Source organism: Aedes aegypti, chromosome 3 (assembly GCF_002204515.2).
Source record: "Aedes aegypti strain LVP_AGWG chromosome 3, AaegL5.0 Primary Assembly, whole genome shotgun sequence".
Lineage (NCBI taxonomy): Eukaryota > Metazoa > Arthropoda > Insecta > Diptera > Culicidae > Aedes > Aedes aegypti.
The window spans coordinates 203,029,571-203,056,023 of NC_035109.1; the positions used below are offsets into that span (position 1 = coordinate 203,029,571).

Sequence of the window (26,453 nt, forward strand, 5' to 3'; positions counted from 1 at the left end):
AGGCGTTTGTTATGACTTTTCTTATCAGTACCACAGTTGTCATATTAGGCTAGCAAGTTGAATCGCAGAAGGGTCGTTGCATTTGATAACTGCACTAGTGTACATAGGCAGTTTCTGCTTGTGTTTGTAACTATGTACACAATTTTAAAATGGTTTGTTGGAACTGTAGAATATGATGTTATAACGAGGGTATATATAGTTACCATAATATTGATAGTTATTATATTTATTGACATTACCAATTTCAAATTTGTCCTTTCAAACATTAAATAGCGAGAATTCATTAAAGAAACCCTTAAACCGACTAAAGTCAGTTTTAATCATCTAATAAGTTCCATTTGCAACTAGGAATGTGCCGATTGGAATACATATTAAATTTACAGTGATACCTCCATGAGTTGATGTTCCATGTCTCGATATCGACTCATGGAACCATACTAAAAACAAAATTTCATGGTTACTATGATGGTCCCTAGTAGCAGCTTTCCAAAGGATTGCTGTTCCATTGCTCGATATTTCCATGAGTCGATGGTCCCTTCAATATCGACTCATGGAGGTTTCACTGTACATCGATTAACGTTAATGTTACCTTGTAAACGAATATGGATATTGGCAATGCTCTCGAAACTTTAACAAATTCCATTGTTATGCCTATTATAGCAGAAGTACTAAACTGTGAAGTGAAATTCGAATCTATTATTATAGACATATCTTAAACATATGGGCTCCAGATAGCCGTAGTGGTAAACGCGCTGCTAGCAAGACAATGCCGAGTGTCGTGGATTCGAATTCCACCGGTTGATGATCTTTTCGGGTTGGTAATATTCTAGATTTCCCAGGGCATAGAATATTTTTGGTTCATAATTGCGACAAAAGCTTATCATGAGATGCCTGTATATGTAATAATAACATCTGTTCACTCACGCACAAGCCACGTAAACCTCTACATTCCATCCATGGCTGTGGGAGTCAACTGTGGTGCCATTTACTGGAGATGAAAAAATCAATAATAAAGACTCTATCGCAATTGAATTGCAGAAAAATTAACAAATTTTGAATTTTCACCTTAAATAGGGCATACAAAGTTGTGAAAAATGTGACCAGATCGATCACCAGTGTTGAACTGTTCCGTCAAGATTGCAGGTGAATCCCTCTATAAGGTTATGACGACAAATTACTCTTTAAAACCTCTTTTGTTTACCATTGCAGATAATACTGAAAATTTGGCAGAATGAGTATTAGGAAAATTGATCCAGCGTCCTCCTCTGGCGGCAACGCTGGCGAGGACGAAAAGAATGCCAGACAGCTAGGAATCATGCACTTGAGGAAACTGTTCGGAGAATTTGCGCATTGCAAGGATACCCTTGCGGAAAAGGAGAAGGAATTTCGCATATACAATATGTTGCCTCTGTTCATTAAAATGTTCGATACCTGCCACCCGAGAGAGATGATGGAGAAATTTCCGGATGTGCAACAATTCTGTTTACATGTATCGAAATTGATGGTTACCGAGATAAAAAGACGGTGAGTGATAGACATTTTCTATTTTCATTTGGAACTATAATTTTTGCGACAAACATACTTAATTTTTGCAAAAGTTTTCTTTATTTTTGTTATTTGCCAAATATAATTAAGAAAGACTAATTCAAACATTCATGAATATGGATTGAATTCTGTGAACTATATAAGTCATAACTACTAACTACTCAAAGTGGGCTGGCATCGTATACAAAGATTAAATTAATAAAACTCAATCCATGAAAAATAAATAACTGTATGTATGCAAGATTCTCTTAAGAAGTTGGGTACATATAGGCGTATACCGCATTTAATGGCGTTCTTTATTCTATTCTATTCTAAGTACTTGCGCAGCTAATATTGAGAAGCATTCTGGAAATACCGTAATTTCTCCCATTATTTTCTTGTCAGCATTAATATTTGCAGCATATCCGTGATATGGCACAAATATTAAAATGTCCAGGCCCACTGTACAGACTTGTGTTTGAAAATGCAACACGGCTATCAAATTATCCACGTATGACTAACGTGATAAACGCAAATATTTGAATTTTTAATTAAAGAAACGGAGACAGTCATACCAACAGTTTCATTTCAGGTATTTCTCCCTTGTGTCCTGGCTTAAGCGTTTTTTCTCGCTCTCTGGAAAGACATGAAAACAAAGACAAATTAAAGACCTCGATGTCCCTTGCAGTTGCCCAAAATTTTATGGCTCATAAGGTAATCTAGAATGCCGTGAAAAGTGTACTGCGATCTGTCAAACTTGGGTACCTTTTGAACTACCGAGGGACCAAATGCAGTACTAGAAGTGGTACACAATCTGAGCCCGAGTGTGACGGACCTGATGAAAACCTACCCATAACGCAATAGTTTCAAATAAACAACGAAAAATTAATCGTCTCTGTGAAGATGTAAAGAAGTGTAATTGAAATGATTAGTAGGCTTAGCAAATATGAATATGAAAACCTAGACACAGACTACTGTCAGTTATTGGTCTAATCTTGGCTCGCAAAGACGTTTATAAGAAAACGATTTGAAAGACAAAAGGTTTCTGATGGAAATAGGCAGTGTGAAGCTCGGAATCGTTGTTGGCAAGCGGGAGCACCACGATGAACCTTGCATTCCATTCTGACATTACTATAGGAGTGAGGCGTCGAAGTTGTGCCATGCCTACTAGATCGTTTGATGTCCGATCCGATGTTACATTCTCGGAGTTCTTTCAACAGGCTTTTGATTGTCAACCATCATAACAGGGTTGGAAGACAAGATCTATGACAATGTTCATTCAGTACCACACATCCTCCCTCTTCTCAGGAAAAAAAAAAGTTTGAAGTGATGAGTTTTCACATCATTTCCGTCATCACGAAAGCTTTCAGGAATTCAGGATGTATATTTCACATCGCTAAGAACTTCACCGATGTATACTGTTTCATATCTCAACTGTTCACTTGTACATGCGACTTTGAAACATTTTTTTCGCTGTAGAACAATCAGAACGGCGTTGAAATTATTGATCGGTTGAATGTCGTTCCATACATTAGAAACGGCAAGCTAATTATATGAAATGACATATCTAAGACGAATTTTGGACAAAATATTGCTATCAATAAACTGACATATATGCGTTCAACAGAGTAGCATCAGTGTTTGACTTTCATCTTGTTGTACATTCAATCCACCGTACTTTCACGGAAATACTCACTCAAAGACTTGTTTGACTGTTGTTACTTGTTTTGATATAACATATCTACTAAGTTACTAGCCATCATTGGGCTTACACATCTTATTCTATAGATACATTTTCGACCGCCAGTCGCGCATGCATGTGAACATCACTTTTATTAGGAACCAATTTGTGACCACTAGTCGCGATAGCAAGTGTACACCACCATTACTTAGAGCAAATATACGACCACCAGTCGAGTTAACAACATCAATAGCAGTTACTATGAACAAGTATGCGACCACCAGTCGCGGTAGCAAGTGTACACCACCATTGCATAGAACAAATATACGACCACCAGTCGAGCTTACAACATCAATAATACTTGCTAGGAACAAGTATACGACCACCAGTCGAGTTAACAACATCAATAGCAGTTACTATGAACAAGTATGCGACCACCAGTCGCGGTAGCAATTGTACACCACCATTGCATAGAACAAATATACGACCACCAGTCGAGCTTACAACATCAATAATACTTGCTAGGAACAAGTATACGACCACCAGTCGAGTTAACAACATCAATAGCAGTTACTATGAACAAGTATGCGACCACCAGTCGCGGTAGCAAGTGTACACCACCATTGCATAGAACAAATATACGACCACCAGTCGAGCTTACAACATCAATAATACTTGCTAGGAACGAGGAAGTATACGACCACCAGTCGAGTTAACAACATCAATAGCAGTTACTATGAACAAGTATGCGACCACCAGTCGCGGTAGCAATTGTACACCACCATTGCATAGAACAAATATACGACCACCAGTCGAGCTTACAACATCAATAATACTTGCTAGGAACGAGGAAGTATACGACCACCAGTCGAGGTAACAACATCAATAGCAGTTACTATGAACAAGTATGCGACCACCAGTCGCGGTAGCAAGTGTACACCACCATTGCATAGAACAAATATACGACCACCAGTCGAGCTTACAACATCAATAATACTTGCTAGGAACAAGTATACGACCACCAGTCGAGTTAACAACATCAATAGCAGTTACTATGAACAAGTATGCGACCACCAGTCGCGGTAGCAAGTGTACACCACCATTGCATAGAACAAATATACGACCACCAGTCGAGCTTACAACATCAATAATACTTGCTAGGAACAAGTATACGACCACCAGTTGAGTTAACAACATCAATAGCAGTTACTATGAACAAGTATGCGACCACCAGTCGCGGTAGCAAGTGTACACCACCATTGCATAGAACAAATATACGACCACCAGTCGAGCCTACAACATCAATAATACTTGCTAGGAACAAGTATACGACCACCAGTCGAGTTAATAACATATTCATTGCAACCATCTGTCGCGTTAAAGACAACCAAATACCAAACCAAATGCAACCACCAATCGCGGCAATTATATTTTTTTAATTGCAACCACAAGTCACGTTAAGGACATTTTTTGCATTGCATACATCAATTGTGTTAAGGGCATTTTTTCCATAGCAACCACCAGTCGCGTTAAGGATATTTTTTTCAAACATGTTATTATTTTTTTTAACATGGCATTTATTTAGAAATAATAATGAATTAAGTAGATTTGAATAGTTTGGATCTCACCGGTTATCGACACAAAATTCACAAATTTCACCGATTCAGTATGCTTCATACTTTACTTGTTCGTTAAACTTTACGGGATACACAATGTACTGAAGCAAATAGGAAAGAAAACATGATTGCATTATTGGTCAAATTTGACCAAAACATCTATAATACTGAATCGATTAAAATTCGATTCGTCCTTTGTATCGATTTTATTTAAATCGATTCGATTTCTTCACTCGTAAGCAAATTTACAAGAACAACGACTCAAAATAAGATCAAATCCCTTGTATTAGGATTTCATGTTGTTTCAACATCAAAAAATCGATTAATTGGAACGAAAAATCTACTTTTGGAACACCAGTTCAAAATCGCCCATGGTTAGGAATATTTGCACACACTTACATTTATTTTTCACTCAATTTTATTTTATTGAAATTATGTTTTTATTTGAAAGCAGGAGAGATAAGATATAGAAATGTGTGTATCATCACAAAAGAAACGATGAAATGATCACATACAACCAAAGCGAAGTTTTATTATTATTTATATAGAAATTTGCACAGTTGATAAATGTTACGGGAGTTTTTTTTTCGATTGAAATTACTAATTGATAAGTTATACAAATTGATTAATATTCATGAAAACCACTAATAACTTTAACACTTCACTTTCTCTTTTCTTCACATTATTTTACAAATTATACTTAATTATACGATATATTTTTTTTATACACGTTTTGTACAGATATGTTCAATTGACCTCTGCAAAAAAAAGTTCAATTCCTAACGTTATTTTTTTTCCGTTCAATCTATGCAGAAAATAGGTCCCTGATAAAAGCAGAATGCGCACTTCATAACTTAGATGAATCAGCTCGAAATGATTATAATCTTTGAATCGGATAAAATAGATGAAACACTTTCTATTACATTCAAATATTTCCATCAAAGCCATCTGTTTGAATTCAAATGCAAAACAAAATATTCACTTCAAAGCCTGCATCGCGCAACTCAAATAGATGAGGTGATGCTGGTGTTCAATAAGAGCAACAACAAGAACAGAGAGAAACATTGATGCTTCAGCGAGTAGTGAAGCGGCTAATGCATATTAATGTCATATTTCCTCTTCAATCAGTTTTCTCTTATTCATAGAAAATACCACATTGCTGTTTACTTACAATTGCCTTTTTATCAGATTCAAACTTCACTCCACAATCACTCTGAATACATATTTTCACACGCGGTTTAAGAAGCACTCGACATAAACACATTTCCTAGTGGACACTCCCGCTTGCTATCGAATCCAGGCTCTCCAGGAAAAACGAAAATTTATTTAAAATTCTGGCAGGTTCGCCAAATGTGAAGCTCTGAATCGTTGTTGGCAAGCGGGAGCACCACGATGAACCTTGCATTCCATTCTGACATTACTATAGGAGTGAGGCGTCGAAGTTGTGCCATGCCTACTAGATCGTTTGATGTCCGATCCGATGTTACATTCTCGGAGTTCTTTCAACAGGCTTATGATTGTCAACCATCATAACAGGGTTAGAAGACAAGATCTATGACAATGTTCATTCAGTACCACACAGGCAGAAATCCTTGAAAAAACATGGTCTCTGGTGGACAAAGACAGAGAACCGGAAAATGAATTCTGACGGAAATGGGCAGAATTCTACAGAAATACTGGTTTCTGAGGCACACAGAGCTCATCTATACCTATAATATAAAACATGGTCAGTTTTTGTTTTAGATTTTTTAGAATATTGTTTGGCATAAGGATTCATAACAGCGGATGAGGCTCAGGTGAAAAAAGAGCATCACGAAAGAAAAAAATCCAAAATAGAGCAAGAGGCATAGAGGGTGGAAAATTTAACCATTATAGCAGTACTAGAACTTGAGCAGAACCGATCATAATTCAATTCTCGTTGCATTTTTGACTTTGAAATTAGATGAGCATTGTCCGAAGGCATAGTTCAATGAAATCCGCACCAAACGGTTGGTAAACATGTAAATCGCTAGTGATTACCTTCGACGGAAATTATCAAGCAGACTAGTACCCAAGAAACAATTGAAGCTTTGCTGATCCTAATCAACCCGATGGTTAACGAAGAGGGTTTCTTAAATTGAGACTGGAGAATATCTGATGGAAACTTAAACGGAACGATTTCAGGATGCCTGATGAAAAGTTATTTCATTACTCGAACTCTATCGAATGTCTAGGCTATGATGGACAAAGGTATACTTATTATCGCTAAGGAGCAATCTTATGAAAATAAGCCTATTACTAAGGGATAGAATAAAAAACTCAAGCGTCTTAATGGCGTCAATAGCAAGTTGTGTGAATGCATAAAAATTAGGAAAATTGAAGTGCTAAAAATGATTGTCGCGAAAGGCACTATTCACAGAATTGTTTATGAAGTGGAATATCGAAATTGAATGAAGTCAAAATCGATGAAACGATAATTAGGCTTTATGTTGTTCAAAGATTAAGAAGTTGTACTTCACAGAATGATTGAATTTTTGAGTTATGGGTATATCCTTTAGCCGTTCACAGTGGTAATTAGAATATCAAATATTGAGTTGACTAACCTTCAAAATAAAGAAATGAACTGACTTCGTACCGTCAGTACACCTTATCAGGTTCATTAAGAAGAAATTATGTGAATGTTTATAAAAAAAACAACTATTGAGTCGACGTATATTATTTTCATGTCACAATGTAGCTCAAAGCAGAGGCAATCAGCGGCTAATTATAGTCGATTAAAAAACTTTCATAAACAATATTTAAGTGCGTTTGTTGCTGCATCTAAGTGTTCCTATTTCCGCTCATGGCACAGATTTCATAACAAACATACTTAAAAATGCATTATTTCGATTTTTTTTGTTTTTTTTTTTTCTGATCTGTTTTATGGTCAAACCATAGCTACAACAGCAACAAAGAAAGCTGTATACTGTAACTGATGCGCTGAAGGTATTTGGACAAATTTAAAAGAAAATTTGGAACCAATTTTATACGAAATAAGCTTGTTTTGTACACTGCTAATAAAAAGTTAATAAAACGCTTATATCCAGCTTTTTACGAGCGCTTATGGTCGCCACAAAGAACCTCGCTTTCTAGTAGGGACTAGTCGATCTTATGTCGAATTCGTTTTTAAACCTAGGTTGGAACTGGCGCAACCCGTTCTGAATCACAGTTTCAACCCCAACCCGATTCAGGTTCGACCGAACTAAAATTTGCTTGACGTTTGTTTGTTTATGAGTTGATCACCGACCCAGTTCCTAAAAACGAAAACGACATTACATTTGGCTTGGGTCGATTGATAGCAAATCGATAAGATCGATCAAAAACTTATCGATTAGCTGTCAAACGACCCAACCCAAATGTCAGATCGTTCCATCCCTACCAGAAAGCGAGCCTGATTGTGGCGGCCATTAGCGCTCGTAAAAAGCTGGATAAATTGAAAAAGAGTAGAAAGAGTGAGTAATATGAGGATGTAAAGAAGTGTAATTGAATTGATAAGTAGGCTTAGAAAATATGAATATGAAAACCTAGACACAGACTACTGTCAGTTGTTGGTCTAATCTTGGCTCGCAAAGACGTTTACAAGAAAACGATTTGAAATTACTACAGTCTCCAGCTCTCGATAAAAAAAATACCATCAAAGAGTATATCGGAACAAACTCACCAAATTATCCAAGTCGATTATGCAATACAAATCGGTTACTCCCAGTTTCCTTCTCCAGTGGCACCATTTGAATAGCAATATAGCATAACTTTTCTTTGCTTCTTCTATAATGGTTATTTGACTAATGTTCACTTTAAACACAATTATGATTTGAATTCTTTGCACTACACAGTTTCCCACATGAATACTCGTGAGTCGTGACAGTTGGTTTCAAACACGTCTGTTCGCGCGCGCGGCTTGCTGCGATCCCAAACTAATGGCGTTCTTCAGGCTAAGTAGCCCGCCATTCGTTTTGGTAACAAGGATGACTTTCCAGCTTGCATTCCAAAGTGATAAAACTCAGCCTTGATAATTTATATTGACTTGAAAAAGTATCACTGTACGCGCTAACATGCATAAAGTATGCTGATACTTTTTCAGGTGTGTCACTGCAAAACCAACTGATTTTCTTTGATTCGAAATCGTGAGATGAATTAGCAACAATCATCAACGACGCGTACAAATTTCAATGACGGCCTACTTCGCCTTAATTTTTCAAAACTCAAAAACTAGAGGACATGGATGATATTATCCTAAACGAGCAAAACAATAAAAAATGCATTACAATATTTAGGAGCATTACTAGGGACAATGGAAATTCGCGATTTTGCGGAAGCTGCGGATTCCGCGAAATTCGGCCAAGGACACTACATTTAGAAAATCCCGCAAAATTGGTTTAATTTGGAGATATTGCAATAAATTTCAGATTTTTGCTTATGGGAATAGTTTATTTATTTGAATCTAGGACAGATTTAATTAAAAATGTTCCTATGGTTTACTTTCATATTGGCTTGCTTGTTTTGTTCAATTTTTTCAATGGCAATATTAACCCCTCTACTGGCAGCTTAAATTTTTACCGTTTAAAAAAAAAACGCAAATTTTGTTTCTCAATATTTTTGCACCATCTTTTCATAAGCTCTCAAAAAACTCTTCTAGTTTTAGAATATGTATTTATATTGATGATTGGTCATCTAGATCCGGAGATATTCCAAAATCTCGTAAATATCTCAGGCTACAGAATTTTTATCGTATTCGGATAATCACTTCTCGGAATGGTACATTATTGCGAGTATGTTGTGAAAAAATGAAGCAACTTGGTGAATCCGTCTTTGAGTAATGATTATCTATGTTTCTTGTGCCACGCTGGACAAATAATGATCTTGATAACTCTAAAAAACCTCATATCGTAATTTTCAGATTTTTCCCAGAATACTGATCCGATATGTATGATATTTTCAGAGAAGTTCCTTGTTATCTGGGTTTGTATAGTGCACATTTTAATTTTTTGATAAATTGTCCAAAAACAAAATGGCCGCCAAAGACATTTTATATGTAGAATGTCGGTCCCCCAAGGAACAACGGAATATCTTCAAAACTAGATCAACGATGATTAATATTGACACAGACTCTTAAACTAGAAGAGTTTTTTGAGATCTTGTGAAAAAATGGTGCAAAAATATCGAGAAACAAAAAAGTTATCGCGATTTGAATATATTTTTAGCGGTAAAAAATGAAGCTGCCGGTAGAGGGATTAAACTTATCATCTCAAGTAGTAACATAAAACAAAATATTTGAGTTCAATGAAGTTTATACATACATCCATTCCATGAAAAAATTGACATCGTAGTAAGCGTTGATACCGAGCGGTTGTGTTTTTTCTGCGTTTGTCAAGATTTTTCCTCGTAAAATATAGAAAAGATGGATTTTCAACAGAATTTTGAATATTTATAGTGACTAAAAGTAGCCAATATGTGCATCATTCCTGTGACCCGGAGTGGTGCGGGTGTGTATATGCGAAACTAGATGTTGTAATCTGGGTCGGTACGGAACAGGAAGCAAGTGAATGCCAAGGATGGAAAGCCACTCGGCAGGATCGCAAAGTTTTTCCCGACAAACAAAACCAACAACGACGGGAACAAGTTCAATGCTGTGAAATTGTCTCACCGGTACAGTGTACTGTCAACGTTCATCAAGGGAAAATACAGGCAGGATTTGATAGCAGCGGGTTGAGCGATCCGAAGCTTGTGGTTTTGATGGGAAACTACAAAATGGCAACGTCGGTAGGTATTTATGGTGTCGATGGTAAACGGATGTGATGTATCTACCCAGGAGATGCAGAGGTGATCACGATATCTAGTAACAACGGTAGTCACACTAACATTATTTCTATCGTTTTACGGTAAGATACTTTATTAACACTATATATGATATATTACTATATATTGGGTGTTGGGGAGGGGTAGCCTAAGGGAGTTAATTGAACTGTTGACTGGATGAAAGTGCGTGGGGTCGCCAGCCTTTTGTCATGAGAAAACAGCCTTAGTGTTGTCTTCCAAAGGTCTTCAAAGATATTAACTAGCCCTGCTACAACAAACCATCAGGTAGATCATACCATCCCGGTATGATTCTGCAGTCATAGGTAATCCTTGCGCTGATGGTGGCTAAATAATCATCATCATCATCATCATCATCACATCCATTCCATGAAAAACCGATCTAGTGGGTCACCGAATTCCTTGAAATTTGCTATTTTGTTCCTTAAAAGATTGAAGCTGTTGAGCTGTTAAAAGTTATGATTTTGTTTTAATAAAAAATCTAATCCGCTGAGGCCTACAGTGTGTGCCGATGAAAAATGACTGATTTTGTATTTTCAAAAATATATCTCAAAAAATAAAAAACATACATCGCTAAAAATTTGACAGTAAACGTAAGACAAAATGAGAACAGCAATAGCCCCTTTGGTCCCCAGGCCTTCAAAACACGAAAAAAAGGAAATTGTTAATTTTTGTTGGAGCAAAAAAACAATTTTTGTGAAATTTTACATTTTTTTTGAAAAGTCAAAACCTGTTGCCGTCCAAGAAGATTGAAAATCGGTCAAGGTTCAAAAGTTATAATTTTTAAAAAATGCAAAATCGCGGTTTTTCTGGTCACTCTATTTTGGAAATGGTCACCCTAATAAAAAAAATTCAAAAACACGTGTATCCTTATATCGAATAAGGAACAAAATTGCAAATTTTCACGGAATTCGGTGACCCACTAGATCGGTTTTTCATGGAATGGCTGCATATAAAGAATAATTTCTCGCATAATTTATGATTTCGCCCTAAAAGCCATTGGTAACCATGTGAGTAGCTCGTTGTTTCTGAGCATTTGAATGGATTTACACGAGCATTTGAATGGATTTACAACGCCGTTATCTCAGATTATGCGAGATTTCATTGTAAACATGCATTTTTGGTAAAATATGGTCAAAACTATGGGATCGCGACAAAGCCGCGAAATTTTGGTTATATGACTTTGATCACCCGCGAAATTTCAAGAATTTTGCCGCGAATTTCCATTGTCCCCAATCGTTACTATGAACATAACATGGAGCAGTACTTGTTTAAATATCAAAAATGTGCTGTAAAGAACGAAAATTCTGTTGAATTTTGAATTACGATGCACACAGTCATAGAAAATTAAAATTTGAACATTTTACTACTTTTCTCTGAACTTATTTGTCTATCGATAAAATACTACTGACCTTTACTTAATTTTCATGTTACAGTGGATCCAATCAAAGCACAGAGGCAGCGTCTAAGAAAATTGTGGATTTTTTGGAGATTGACGAAAACGAAGAAACCAGCAATGGTTGGATGCTATTGACAACAATAAACATCATGGCAGCTGGTGACAAATCTTTAATACAGGTACAGAGCTTTGTGCAGTTTAACTAGTTTATTAAAATGAGATAATGCAGATATTTGCTAGTCGTACAATTAAGTCGCAGCAGAAAACCGAAAATATCTTTATTTTTACTAATATTCTTTCGCTTATTTCCAGATCATGACAAATGCTTCTATACCTTCAACGCTAGTTAAGTGCTTGTATTTGTTCTTCGATTTGCCGGAGCTTAGCGAAGAGGACGAAATCAGCAAAAATAGCAAATTTACTAATAAGGAGAGACGTATTCTACTACAAAAACTATTTGTACAAGTAAGATGATTTAACATTTTTTTCTTTTAACCCTCTAATACCCAACCCCGCCTTTAAACTGGGTACACTTTGGAATTTTGTGTATTTTTTTGTAGCTCAGAAATCAAAATGATTTTATTTTTGGCTTAAACCTTGACTCATAACACGCATACAAGAAAAGTTTTTCATGACTTTTGAATCTTTTTTATATTTTTGATTTTTTTTTTTTGAAAAATTGTGTTGTTATATAACCTAAAAATGCCCGGGGTTCATTTAACGTGTAATATAAAAAATCGTTCCCTTTATATTTTTCTACGATAATTTCCAACCTGTTTTTTCCGTTAGTTATACAAAATATAAAAAAATATCATTTTTGAATTTTTGAATTTTTATTATTGCTGAAAATCAGTAACTAGAAGAGGCTTCAAGAAAAAATAGAAAAAGGATAGGGATGTTCAAAAATAAAAATTATAAAAATCAAAAACTAAAATTCGTAGATTTGCGAATAAAAATAAACCATTGCACAAAACGTGTTTAGAACGATTTTATATAACTGAAAATGATATTTAGATCGAAAATAAAAATTTGAGTATCAGAGGGTCAATTAACAATTACGGAAGTTGCATCATAAAAAATCTTCCTATTATTATAGGTGTTGGTACGTCTGTGCTCACATCCATACCCGGCAGATGAACTAGCACGAATGGACGATTTATCATTACTGTTCTCTGCCATTACGTCTCAATGCCCATCGTATAACGTGATCTGGAGAAAATCGGCATCCGAAGTTCTGACAACTTTATCCCGTCATGGATTGACCAATCAAGTAGTTGATTACCTACACAGTGAGTATATTCTGCATTTTTTTCTTCGAGAAAGTCTAAAAGAATCATGTTTTGATTTCCAGCTAAAGGTTGCATGTCACTTTGTGTAGACAATATGCAAAGATCATCACAGTTACAACCTTTGGAAGTGGTCGAGATGGTAGTTTCAGTGTTCTGCTTTCTCAAAGATTCTAGTGAAGTGTCGCAAATACTGCTGGATGATTTCAAATCATGCCAAGGTTACTTGTTCCTGGTTGACTTTCTTATCAAGTAAGTACCTTATGATGTTTAATTGTTCCACTGTTTTTTTTTTTTTTTAACAAAACGGGAAATCTGCAAATAGACTCCTGAGAAGGTAACTGAAAAGAGATGCCGCACCACCGACGACCCACTAAAACCAGTCCATGCATTGTACATGAGCAATTCTCGCTGAGTTGCTCAAGCGAGGGCTAATCATCTGCAGCAAACTCTTGGTCGGCGCGCCATAGGCGTAGCAATTCTAGCATGATGTAAGTGACAGCCGCATTCCACCATTCGGCATCCGCACACATTCTCTGGATTATATTGTCGGGGAACGTGTCCCCTCCGCATTTAGCGAGTATGCAATTTCTTACAATCAGGAAACGCGGGCACGCATGAGATTCTGAGTGCCCGAAACTATGCAGATACTGCTTATAGCAACCATGTCCTGACAGAAACTGCGTCAGGTAGCATTGAACATCTTCCTTGATGATGAGCCCAATGGGCGTCATCCCGGCAATGATGCACATGGCCTCTTTAGAAACCGTATGCGCTTGCTACTCTTAAGCATATGATCCTATAAGTGCTTTCTAATCGCTTAAGGTTTCTGCTAGATCTAAGCGCGTTTAACCAGATTGGTCCTCCATATCTCAGTATGAATAGTGCCACCACGGTGCCCCGATAGACCGTTATTATGCAAAAAAATTGTCCATCAAATCTGAGCACAGGGCTCGATTTCTGAGGTCATTCTGCACCTCTGGGCCAATTTTTAAAAAAATCCCTAGGAGGAATCTCGAGAAATCTTGATTTGAAGTTTTTGACTTAAAAATTCAATATAATCCTTAATAAAATTTTGCATTAGCACTGAAAAAACCTACAAAAACGCTCAAAAAGTTGGTCAAACTGTTCTCAACTAGCATATAACTGTTACCATTGTTATAATTAGAAATCTGGACAAACATTTGAAAAGGGCTCAAGAGGACTTGAGCCTTTTTTTGTAAACGTTGCTGTTGAGCCCATCTCAGCCCGCCCACGCAAACCAACACCACTATCAAGAAAATTAGTGTTAGCTCTTCCTGATAGTGGCATTGGTGAGCGTGATCGACTTGAATTGGGCCCCACAGCGTCTTGCAAAGCCATTGTTTACCAATGTCGATGTGCCCTTTTGAAATGTTTGTCCAGAAATATTTAAAACTGACTTAACATACCAGAGTGGCTTGAGTATGTTTTGACATGACTTAATCCAGTTAGCTTAGTTCAATAGAATGAAATCTAAGCAATAAATTCTTATATTCAATTGATATTACGTTCGATAAACGTGAAACATTCAATGCTGAATATAAGTAATTTACAGCTTATTTTTCGACTTTCACGCTAAGTGACCAGCCCACCAAAGTCTTCCGTATTTATTTTGCTTAAAAAAAATTGTTTCTACTACTTACTACTCTTGATGTTTACGTCTAGTTTTCCGCCGAGTTCTGCCCTCACCATTCTGTGTAAAAATATATATTTAGATCAGCATCACCAGGAATTCCACTCTATATACCTGCAACAATCTTCTTTTTTTTTCGGAATTCATCGTCAATCTGTATATTGATTTCTAGATAACGATCGACTCAGTAACGAAATTCTAGCTGCTGCAGGTAATATCAAAGGCTTAAAAATAAAACATAAGCTGATAGGTTGGCAAATACAATGAAGTGTTAGAATTGTAGACGAGGAGCCTATTTTTTTGGAAAATTTCATGGAATGGAAGGAGATGAGTTTCAGAATTTACTGTTCAATATTGCGTTTTGTCGCATATACTCCTTGATTTTGCAGACGATGACTTTATTGAAATCGTCCGTAGTGCAGTAAAGCAGAGTTTCACTATTTTGAAGGTGGACAACTAGGATAAGCTTGTCATATCATGTACTCTACCCAAACGTATATGGTTGCATGTAGACAAAGAAAGAAGTTCAGATATGTTGGTGCTGAAGCAGTGCTTGATGGAGATGTACAGTTGTGTTCAGAATAATAGTAGTGTAAGCCGATTTCCATACAAAATGCTCAAATTTGGCATTCTGTTACTTTCTTTCCATAGGAGCAATCGGCATGAAATATTGGCAGTAAACTACAAATATAGTCACTACCGGTTAAAAACTTAAGCACCAGGCGAAATCGTTCAAAATAATAGTAGTTTTCATTATTTATATATCTGCTGTATTTTGCGTTTTTGGATTTTTCTAAATTTAAAGCCGATTGCTCATAGGGAAACAAAGTAACAGCATGCCAAAGTTGAGTATTTTGTATGAAAATCGGCTTTCACTACGATTATTCTGAACACACTTATGACGTATGATAATAATGATAACACACGTGTACTAGCTGTGAATATCTCATTTTATGGATTATGTAACCAGCTTAGGGACCAACTTGCAAGGGGAAATAAAATTTCTACACTGTTGCTTGATAAAGGCTTATCTGATTTCATAGATCAATTATTTCGTTAACAACTTCGGCAAAACACCTTGCAACCCTTTATCGCAGAACACTGAAAAGTGTTTCGAAAACTAAATCAGTTTTCAATAAAAATGCAAACAGAACAAGGATGAATGGAAGCATGCTTAAATCAATCACCATTGTCAATTTGTCCTGTATAAAACGCTTAATATTGGCTCTAAAAGCACTTTTATTTGAGAACAGGAGCGAAAACTATTGTGTGAATATAATAGGCAAACTTGAGTGAGCTGGTCATTTAGTGAGAATGCCGGAAGAAAAAGTTACATCATTCAGGTGGAGGTCAGCGGCCCCGTGGAAGACATTCGTGTATGTTCATTCTGATATTAGCGTGAGCGTACCAGAGCTACCAAATCATTCCAGATTTGAAACAAATGATTAATACTAGCTCTAAATCGACTATACAAGTATAAAAACTATAGAAATCTATGAAAAAAAATCTTAAGCCACTCTGGTAAGTTGATGTCTAATTATAACAACGGTAACAATTTTATACTAGTTGAAAACAGTTTGGCCAACTTTTTGAGCGTTTTTGTAGGTTTTTTCAGTGCTATTGCAAAATTTTAATGAGGATTATATTGAAATTTTAGATCTAAAACTTCAAATCAAGATTTCTCGTGATTCCTCCTAGGGATTTTTTTAAAAATTGGTCCAGAGGTGCAAAATAACCTCAGAAATCGAACCCTGTGCTCAGAATTGATGGACAATTTTTTGGCATAATAACGGTCTGTCGGGGCACCGTGGCCACGCCTGCTAGGAGCTTGCATTTGCTGGAAATTGCAGCACAGTTGTTGGACATAATCCTCGGAAGCGCCGGTATAGCCGTAGATGCCCATTTACAGATATATTTAGCGTGACTAGCGAAGCTGAGCTTGTCATTGATCATTACACCTAGAAGCCTAAGGGATCGTTTGGACTGTGGAACAATCACCTACCGAGATACATTCCTCAACTATGGAGATCGAGTGCGCTGCTGTCAACCCTACTTTCTCCATGGATTCGCCATACACCATTACGGTGATGTCATCAGGAAGCCAACAATCACACTCGTCAACAATAACACCCGTCGGAAGGGGCAGCCTCAGTACGTCATTGTGCATTGCATTACATAACATCGTGCCTAGGATTGAACCTTGAGGTACTTCCGTGGTAATTCGAACGCTTTTCTGCTCTCCTCTGTGTCGTACAGTAGAATCCTACCATTGAAATAGCTTTCTAGAAGCGTACACAATTGCACCGTTACCTTGAGGCGATTAAACGCGTGGGCTATCGCTTCCCAACTTGTGCTGTTGAACGCATTCTTCACATTTAGAGTGACAACCGCGCAGTAACTGGTGCCGCTCCTTTTATGCTCAATTGCCACCTCAGCTGTCTGAACGCTCGGTTGGATAGCGTCCAGAGTAGATTTCCCTTTCCTGAATCCAAACTGGTTGTTAGACTAGCCTGTTGAGGATTAACCTCTCCAACAACTTTCCCGTCGTATCTAGTAGACAGAGAGGTCTATACGCCAACAGAAATTTCTCATGCATCAAGATAATTGAAGAATTTACTTTCCAGCAGTAAATCAGGCTTTACTTGGTATAGCATTAAAGTAGTTGAATTCACCGTAGAGTCAACTTCAACTGATGATGTGACCTTGTATTTCGTGACTAACGTGACTAAGCGGTTTGCCAGAATGCGAGGTCGATGTACTCCTTCACTACCTCGAAAATATTGACATCTACCATGACACAGTTTTCTAGGCGAGCCCTGTTGTGTTCAGTTCCGCCTACCAGCATGCACTTTATTTCTGACGCATTCACCATCAATTTGACTTTTCTCGTTTCACGATCCAGGCGTTATCGTTTCAAATGTTCTGCTGACATTATCAGTCACATACACCAACCAAACAAATTGGCTGGATTTTGTAAAAATCGTACCTCGATTGTTAAACCCGTCACTTCGCATGACACTGCGATATTGGACAGCACGCTCGAAAGTCTACCACCCTGTCGAAGTCCCCAGAGTGGTTCGAAAGAAAATGAGTATTCCCCAGATGTATTCACGCAATTCTGCAGACCGTCAATCAGTCTTTTGTGCTTCTCCGTGAAGCTGGTTCCGTTTCTGTGGCGTAGTTCGTTAACGTGCCCTGTCTAGTGTACTGAGAGTCTTGGGATCAAAGCCCGTCAGAACGATTTCATTATTTTCATAATTTTACATCTCAATTTGTTCAAATTGATTTTTGACTTGACTTGTGTCTACGAACTTCAGGTTTTTATCATAAACAATATGCAACACTATATTTACCTTCCAGGTTGGACCAAGAGGATCGCAAATCTCAGGACACGGAGGCTGCTATTCGGAATCTTGTTCTCATGACCGCTTCTCTATGCATTTGTGGATACAACGAACTGAAAGTCACGTTCAACAACAACTCGCTGTTTCAAATGCAGGGTTTCAAAATGCCACAAGTATCATCACGTGGAACGTGTGTTCGGAACCTGCACGCTTTTCAGGTGTTGCAAACGGTGTTTCTCAAGTCGGACAATACCACCCTTTGCTGTATAATCCTGGACGCTATATCCAGCGTGTACCACTCTGACAATGCAAACTACTTTATATTGGAATCACAAAACACGTTATGTCAATTCTCGGAAATTATCCATTTGAAGTCCATTCCTGTTAAAGAGCGTTTCTTCGGTCTACTGGAATTTATCGTGTTCCAGTTGAACTTCGTACCATGCAAGGAGCTGATCTCACTATCCCTATTGTTGAAATCGAACCATTCGATTGAGTGTAGTATACTGTGTATGAAGACGCTTCTGAATCTACTGCGACATAGTAATCTCTTCTGCGATGTTTACCGCGAAGTTGGCATATTGGAGGTTTTCGTCAATTGCTTGAAAAAATACAAATCTTTATTGGAGGAGACACAATTCGATAGTAATTCAAATTCTACAAAAGGTGAGACATTATTTATTGCTGGATATATTTACTAAACAAAGTGTATTTTTTTTTTTCAGACAACAATTTAGTACTAGGGGAAATGATACTAGAAGCGCTGATTATTTTGTTAAGCAGCAATAATAGCAATGCTACAGTGTTCAGAGATAGCGGTGGCTCTAAATGCATACACGATATGATACGGTTTGATTGCTGTAGTAATACTGTTCTGAGTATGTGAAATTAGTCTAAAGTCAGTACAACAGATTTTTAAAGTTTTGATCTATTTTACAGAAATCATAAAGGAAATGATTGTGAATTCAGGGGGCGATGACGACATGCTTCGATTATTGGAAGCAATGCAAGCGGCACCAATGAGTCAGATTGAGCTGAAGATAACAATTCTACGATCGCTTGTAACTTGCCTTCGGGACAGTCACCGAACACGGACAATTTTTCGAAAGGTAAATGAAACGAAAATCTCCTCATTTATTATTATTTATTTGGCTCTACATCAATCAACTTGATAAAACTTTGTCAACTATATATCGTCAATTTACTCGGTTCATGGCCACATCTCTCCATCCTGGACTTCGACCCACGCTCTCTAGGTCCTGGTGCACCTTGTCAATCAACCTAGCTCGTTACGCCCACAGTTTTTATTCCGACCAGCGAACCATTTTTGCAGGGCTGTTGTCCGGTATACTTGCAACATGCCCTGCCCAGCGTATCCTTCCAGCTTTGGCCGCTTTCAGGATACTGGGTTCGCCGTAGAGTTGAACGAGCTCGTGGTTCATTCTTCGCCGCCACACACCGTTTTCCTGCACGCCGCCGAAGATCGTCCTAAGCACCCGGCGTTCAAAACCCCAAGAGCTTGCAGGTCCTCCTCGAACATAGTCCACGTTTCATGCCCGTAGGGGACTACACTCAAAATAATCCAAACGTCATTGTTACGTGGAAAATCACGTAGGCCAGTTCAAATTCATTTAATCCTGACTTTACCTGACTAAGGTGATGATCACCAGGGCATATATAATCATCAAAAAGATACCCGGTCATTTTCACTACGGTAGCCCATTACACTTACGTGAAATTCACGTAGACACTTAATTCCTTCTGAGTTTTGACATTTGCACATTGCGTTCATTCTGTGTTCAGCTCAAATATAAAGATGGTGGCCACTAGTTTTTTCAAGAGAATTTTTGATATTCCGCTTGATCGTTTTCGAGGTAAATATGGTTTAAATACTGGATAATACTATATTAATTAGGAGTTTATCTAATTGATTGACACAGCAAGGCCGACACGCAACGTTTGGAACGAACCAGCTCCTGAATGGTTTGGCACCGGCCGGAGTCAAATGGAGAACGTGCATTTACTGTAGTTTTTTACCCATTCTACAGACATGTTCGAATGCCGCTGGACTATACCGAGAATACAATTATACAGTGTTTCAAATCACCTACAAAATGCGTTGCTAATTTATGCTGGGTATCGACTGAATCTAATAAATATTTTAATTTCTCTAGTTTATTGCTTTTTTTCTAGAAATTGAAAAAAAAACCTCCGGAAGCTAACTCGAAACAGGTGGTTTCATTAAAATATAATAATAACTTCTAGTGAAAAATTATGTGGGATTTATTGGGAACCTTCGTAACAACTACGTGAAAATCCACGTAGCTGTTACGTGAAACTTCAATCGAACGGATGACGTTCATTAGTTCATGCGTTCATTCGGTACTACGTTACATCCACGTAAGTGCTACGTGAAAAGTGCGATGGAAAAAAACTACGTATGTTTTCACGTAGCACTGACGTGTTTTTTTTTTTTTTTTTTTTTTTTTTCCTTCTAAGCAATGGGGGGATAATCTGCTCAACAGACTCCGGACCGAGGTCCGGGAGTGTGGGGTTGGGGACCATTTACTACGTACAAGCAGTAAACAGGACTACACCCCCGACCCACTAAACCATTTCCATTGCCGCCAAACCCTTCGTCTCTCCGGGACCACCAAGAAGGCATTGCTTCGGAGAGGGGCTATTGCACATCGCATCCTCCAGGTTAGCTGCGTAGCCATGCAGCAACGAACATCGATGACACGCTTATGGGGGTCCACCAGGGTAGCATGCTGGCGCATTGCCAGCTTCCCGGGTGGTCCTCACCTCTCGTTGTCCGCTGAAGGCGGGCAGGGTCGACCACTAAGCCCGCGCCCAGCTGCACCGCAGTAGAGTGTCCATCCCGGGACATCCCGGGACAAAAAATCCCGGGATTTGACAAATTTCGGGATTTCCCGTTTCCCGGGATTTTATTTCTGATATCCCGGGAATCCCGGGATTCCCGAAATGTATGTAGAACTTGATGAAAACCACTAAATTTCAATGAAAAACAATGACATTTTTCCGCACTATCAATCTTATTTGATGAAGTAGGAAAGCATAATGAAAAAGAGAATAAACGAGTAATTATTAAAAATTAAAGTAATTAAAAAGTAATTAAAAAGATCCATTTACCAAGTTAGAAGTACATATTCTTATTTGTCTAGTTGCAAAGTTTTAAAGCTTTTCTTTTAAACATTAGCCTTTTTTATAAACCTATGCTGAGTACACCTAAACTGCCGCAAATCGCAAGTCGGTACCATCTGTAAAAAGTAGGCTTTGAGAAAATTGACTGAGCTGTTTTCAATCTCGTTTTCCATACTAATATTCAAAAAATTCCAGGAGAATGGAACATGTTTCAATTCTGATGAAATATTCATAATTTGCTTTCCATTCCGTAACCTTTCTAGGAAAAATATAAAGATGACCAAATAACGATTCATTTTTGAATGAATTAATAAATGTAATGAACACGATGCGAAAATCTGCAGTGCGTTTTTTTGTTCATTATGGGACAATTCGACTTGGTGTTCTGTCCTAATTTTACTGAACAAAAAGTGATTTCTCGTTAGGGCAGCTGAAAGATCATTAGAAGATATAATGAAAACTGATCTCAACTCAATTTTGACCACAATGTAGATGGCACTGACTTGCGATTCACGGCATCAAACTTCAGTCAATAATTTTGAGTAATTAACTTTTAGCATGATCTACAATACCTTCAATGATCTGTGATCGTTTCTTTTGTTCTAAAGTTTTTATGGCTTTTCAAATTCAAACAAATCGCTTTAATATTATGACTTAAGTTTCTATCAAACTTCCATTCATAAGTGTTATAGAGAATTTGAAAAAATCCGTAGCAAACCCGTGATTAGTTAAGCTAAGTTTTGATTTTTGTTAGGTTTCTTCATCAGAATATCTGAAATGTGATTTGCTATAATTAACATATTATTTTGAAAAGTTACATTATCTGTTTATTTCATTGAAAAAACATTGTATTGTTAAATTTGAACTTCCATTTCAACCGAAATGCTAGCTTTATTGAAAAATTGATAAATCCCGGGATCCCGGGATTTCCCGGGACAAGCATAGATTTTTGTCCCGAATCCCGGGACGAGCCAAATGGCCGGGAAATGGACACTCTACACCGCAGGTATCAAGAACTGATACTGCGGGCTTCGCAATTTGACCTACTGAAGGCTCAGGCCCTATCAGCTAGCACCAGCTGGGATTGCTGACGAAGGGGCCTCCACCTGCCCCGAACAACCAGAGGCTCGTATCCACCCAGTAGGCCGGCGCCACGACAGCAGCGCTACCAGGATGTTCTCCCCGCGGCCACTTAATCGCTGTAAGGGTCGATTTCGACCGTAGGGCACCGGTATGACCTACGTAGCCGACTGCGAACCCTTGGACCACCTGTTGATTAGCGTCTGCACTAGTCACTCCTCGAGTCCACACGCCACCTCCTTTGGAGTTCCGAGACGATGTGGGTGATAGCCGATGAAACGGCATTACAGCCAAACTCGTCTGCACACATCCTCTGGACCAAATTGTCCGGAGTCGTGTCCCGACCGCATGTGGCAAACATGCGGTCACGCATTGTGCGGAAACGCGGGCACACGAACAAAACGTGTTCCGCCGTTTCCTCTAAACCTGCACAAACTGGACATTCGGGAGAACCCGCATGACCGAAACGGTGTAGATATTGTCTAAAGCATCCATGACCCTAAAGGACCTGTGTTAGGTGGAATGTTAGTTCCCCATGGCGCCTATTGACCCAGATATCTAACCTCGGAATCAACCTGTGAGTCCACACTCCCTTGGTGGAACTGTCCCACGCACGCTGCCATTTGACCATGGAGGCCAGTCTGGCAGTCCTGCGTATGCCTCTTGTGCCGCGCATTTCGAAGCACTCTATGTCTTCCATGATAAGGATACCAATAGGCATCATACCGGTGATGACACAAAGTGCATCGTGTGACACGGTACGGTACGCGCTCGCAACCCTCAGGCACATTAGCCTATAAGTACTCTCTAGCTTGCTACGGTAGCTATCGGTACTCAAAGCCGTACCCCAAGCCGGGCCACCATACCTCAGTATGGACGAGGCGACACTGGCCAGAAGCTTTCGCTTGCTGGCGTACACCGCAGAGCTATTGGACATCATCCGGGACAGTGCCACAATAGCTGTGGAGGCTCTCTTGCAGGCATAATCGACATGGCTACCGAAGGTAAGCTTGTCGTCGATCATCACCCCCAAGTGTTTGACGGAGCGCTTCGAAGTGATTGTGCAGTCGCCTACACTGATCACCGCTTGCTGCACCGACTTTCGGTTGTTGACAACAACAGCCTCAGTTTTGTGGTGAGCCAATTCCAGTTTCCTGGAGCTCATCCACTCCTCCACAATTGCGATCGAGTGGGCTGCAGTCAATTCCACTTCTTCGATCGATTCACCGTAGACCTCCAGCGTAATATCGTCGGCAAAGCCAACGATGACCACACCCGCCGGGAATTTTAATCTCAACACCTCGTCGTACATGACATTCCATAACACCGGACCCAGGATGGAACCTTGCGGGACTCCTGAGGTTATGTGAAAGCACTTCCGACCCACCTCTGTGTCATAGACTAATACCCGATTCTGGAAGTAACTTCCGAGAATCTTGTACAGGTACTCGGGTATCCCCAGACGCAGGAGCGCATCAGCAATAGCCGCCCAACTGGCACTATTAAATGCATTCCTTACATCCAGAGTCACTACTGCGCAGTAGCGAATACCCCTCCTCTTACGCTGGAGTGCTATTTCAGCGGTTTTCTTAACCGTCAGAATAGCGTCTACAGTGGACCTCCCTTTCCGGAAGCCGAACTGGTTGCCTGAGAGACCATTTACACCCTCGGTGTACCTCGACAGTCTGTTGAGGATGATCTTCTCGAGCACTTTCCCCACCGTGTCAATCAAGCATATTGGTCTATACGCCGACGGGTCACCGGGTGGTTTCCCCGCCTTTGGCAATAGTACCAGGCTCTGCCTCTTCCACGCATCTGGAAATACTCCCTCGTCCAGGCATATCTGCATAGCAGATCTGAACATACCGGGAGCCTCCAAGATTGCGACTTTGAGGGCCAGGTTTGGAACTCCGTCCGGACCTGGTGCCTTCCCCATGCTTAGGGATTTTGCAATCCCTACAAGTTCCTCATCAGTTACTCTATCCTCATCACCAGCCCCAATTCCCGGCTGTCCTACAAAAGGAGGCCATGGGCTAGGGTTGTGGCGCGGGAAGAGCCCCTCGATGATCCCCTCCAGCATCTGTGGAGACTGCTCCGTAGGAGCAATTGCACCTCTTGTCTTCGCCATTACGATCCTGTAGGCATCACCCCACGGGTTCGCGTTGGCACTCTGACAGAGTCCCTCGAAGCAGGCCTTTTTGCTTGCCCTTATCTCAGACTTCAGCGCGACTTTGGCAGCGGTGAACACCGCCCGTCGTTCTTCACGCTCCTGCTCGGTACGTGCTCGCTGCATCCGTCTCCTGGCCCGTAGGCAGGCACGGCGCAGGTTCGCGATAGCTTGAGTCCACCAGTATGTCGGTGGTCTCCCATTCCTAGGGTGGACTTTTCTAGGCATGGTCGCATCGCATGCACGCGTAAGCACCGCTACCAGTTCGTCCCCGCTTAGGCCGAGTAGGTTACGCTCACGGCGGAGCGCCTCCCTAAGTACTTCATCATTGAAGTACGATGTCTTCCACCTACGAGGGCTTGGCCTTGACCTAGCCGCTTCCTCAACCCGCTGCCTGCTGTTGTTGTAGTCGATACTGTAGCGAACCGCCAGGTGGTCGCTGTGAGTGTAGGCATCGTCTACCCTCCAGTTCGAACTACTCGTTAGGCCAGGACTACAAAAAGTAACGTCGATAATCGACTCCGCTCCGTTACGGCTGAAGGTACTTTTGGCACCAACATTAGCCAGATCGACATCTAACACGGCCAGTGCCTCTAGCAGGATTTGACCTCGCTGGTTCGTGTTACGGCTTCCCCATTCCACGGCCCAGGCATTGAAGTCACCCGCTATTACAACTGGCCTTCGCCCTGTCAGCGCGGTCGTCATACAGTCCAGCATCTGCGTGAACCGCTCGGTCGACCAACTCGGAGGCGCATAGCAGCTACAGAAGAGGACCCCGTTTACTTTGGCGATCACGAAGCCCTCGTAGGTAGTAGACACCAACTGCTGGACAGGGTATTTACCCGTTGTCCATATCGCCGCCATTTTTCCGGATCCATCCACGACCCAGTTGCCGTTGCCGGCGGGTACTCGGTATGGGTCCGATATGATGGCGATGTCCGTCCCCCACTCAGCAACTGACTGGTACAGCAGTTGCTGAGCTGCGTCACAGTGGTTCAGGTTCAGCTGCGTTACCTGCACTGTGATTTTTCGTTGATGGCTTGTTTGAAGGTCGGGCACCTTGAGCCTCCCGTTGGGTGATTGTTGTTCACGGACTTGCCGGAACAAATCAAGCACTTGGGAGGGTTCTTGCAGCCTAGTGCCTTATGACCTTCCTCACCACAACGCCTGCACAACTTAGTCCTATCAGGGCCTTTACAGCCCCAGGACTTGTGTCCAGGTTCCCTGCACCTAAAGCAGATCACTGGTTGCTCATGTATGTTCAGTGAACATACTGACCAACCAACCTTGATCTTACCTACCTTAGCGGACTTATTTGCGTCTGCCACAGGTAGGTGTACTAAGGCCACCTGAGTACCTGCCGGACCTTTCCGTAGCTGAACGGCGGTGGTGGGCACCTGCACTTCGCACTGTTGCCGCAGTGCCGTGACGAGCTCTTCTGCGTTAGTGATCTCGTCAAGGTTCATCACCTTCAGAGTCACTGACTGCGTCAGAGCCCTCACTTCAACACCAGCGCCAAGGACCTCTTCCGCCAAACTTTTGTAGGCGGCGCCCTTGCGCTCCTTGTCGCGCTTAAGCTCGAGGATCATTTCGCCTGTACGAGTGCGTCTGACACTGCGTACGTCGGCTCCTAGATCCGCAAGCTTCGCGTCACTGCGCATCGCCTTCAGGACTTCCGAGTACTTGGACTCTTCCGTCTTGATGA

The 26,453-nt window shown here is 40.1% G+C and overlaps 1 protein-coding gene across 2 annotated transcripts in view; it reads left to right on the top strand.

Moving 5' to 3' along the window:
* The first annotated feature begins 972 nt into the window (after window positions 1–972).
* Window positions 973–26,453, top strand: part of LOC5572473 (WD repeat and FYVE domain-containing protein 3) — a 57,666-nt gene continuing 32,185 nt past the window's right edge. For both annotated transcript variants that reach the window (XM_021849446.1, XM_021849447.1), the window contains exons 1-9: window positions 973–1,143; window positions 1,210–1,524; window positions 12,090–12,231; window positions 12,365–12,517; window positions 13,149–13,341; window positions 13,404–13,590; window positions 18,353–19,002; window positions 19,062–19,214; window positions 19,276–19,445. In XM_021849446.1, coding sequence (XP_021705138.1) covers window positions 1,232–1,524; window positions 12,090–12,231; window positions 12,365–12,517; window positions 13,149–13,341; window positions 13,404–13,590; window positions 18,353–19,002; window positions 19,062–19,214; window positions 19,276–19,445 — 1,941 coding nt within the window. In that variant the 5' untranslated portion in view covers window positions 973–1,143; window positions 1,210–1,231. The remainder of the gene's footprint in view (window positions 1,144–1,209; window positions 1,525–12,089; window positions 12,232–12,364; window positions 12,518–13,148; window positions 13,342–13,403; window positions 13,591–18,352; window positions 19,003–19,061; window positions 19,215–19,275; window positions 19,446–26,453) is intronic.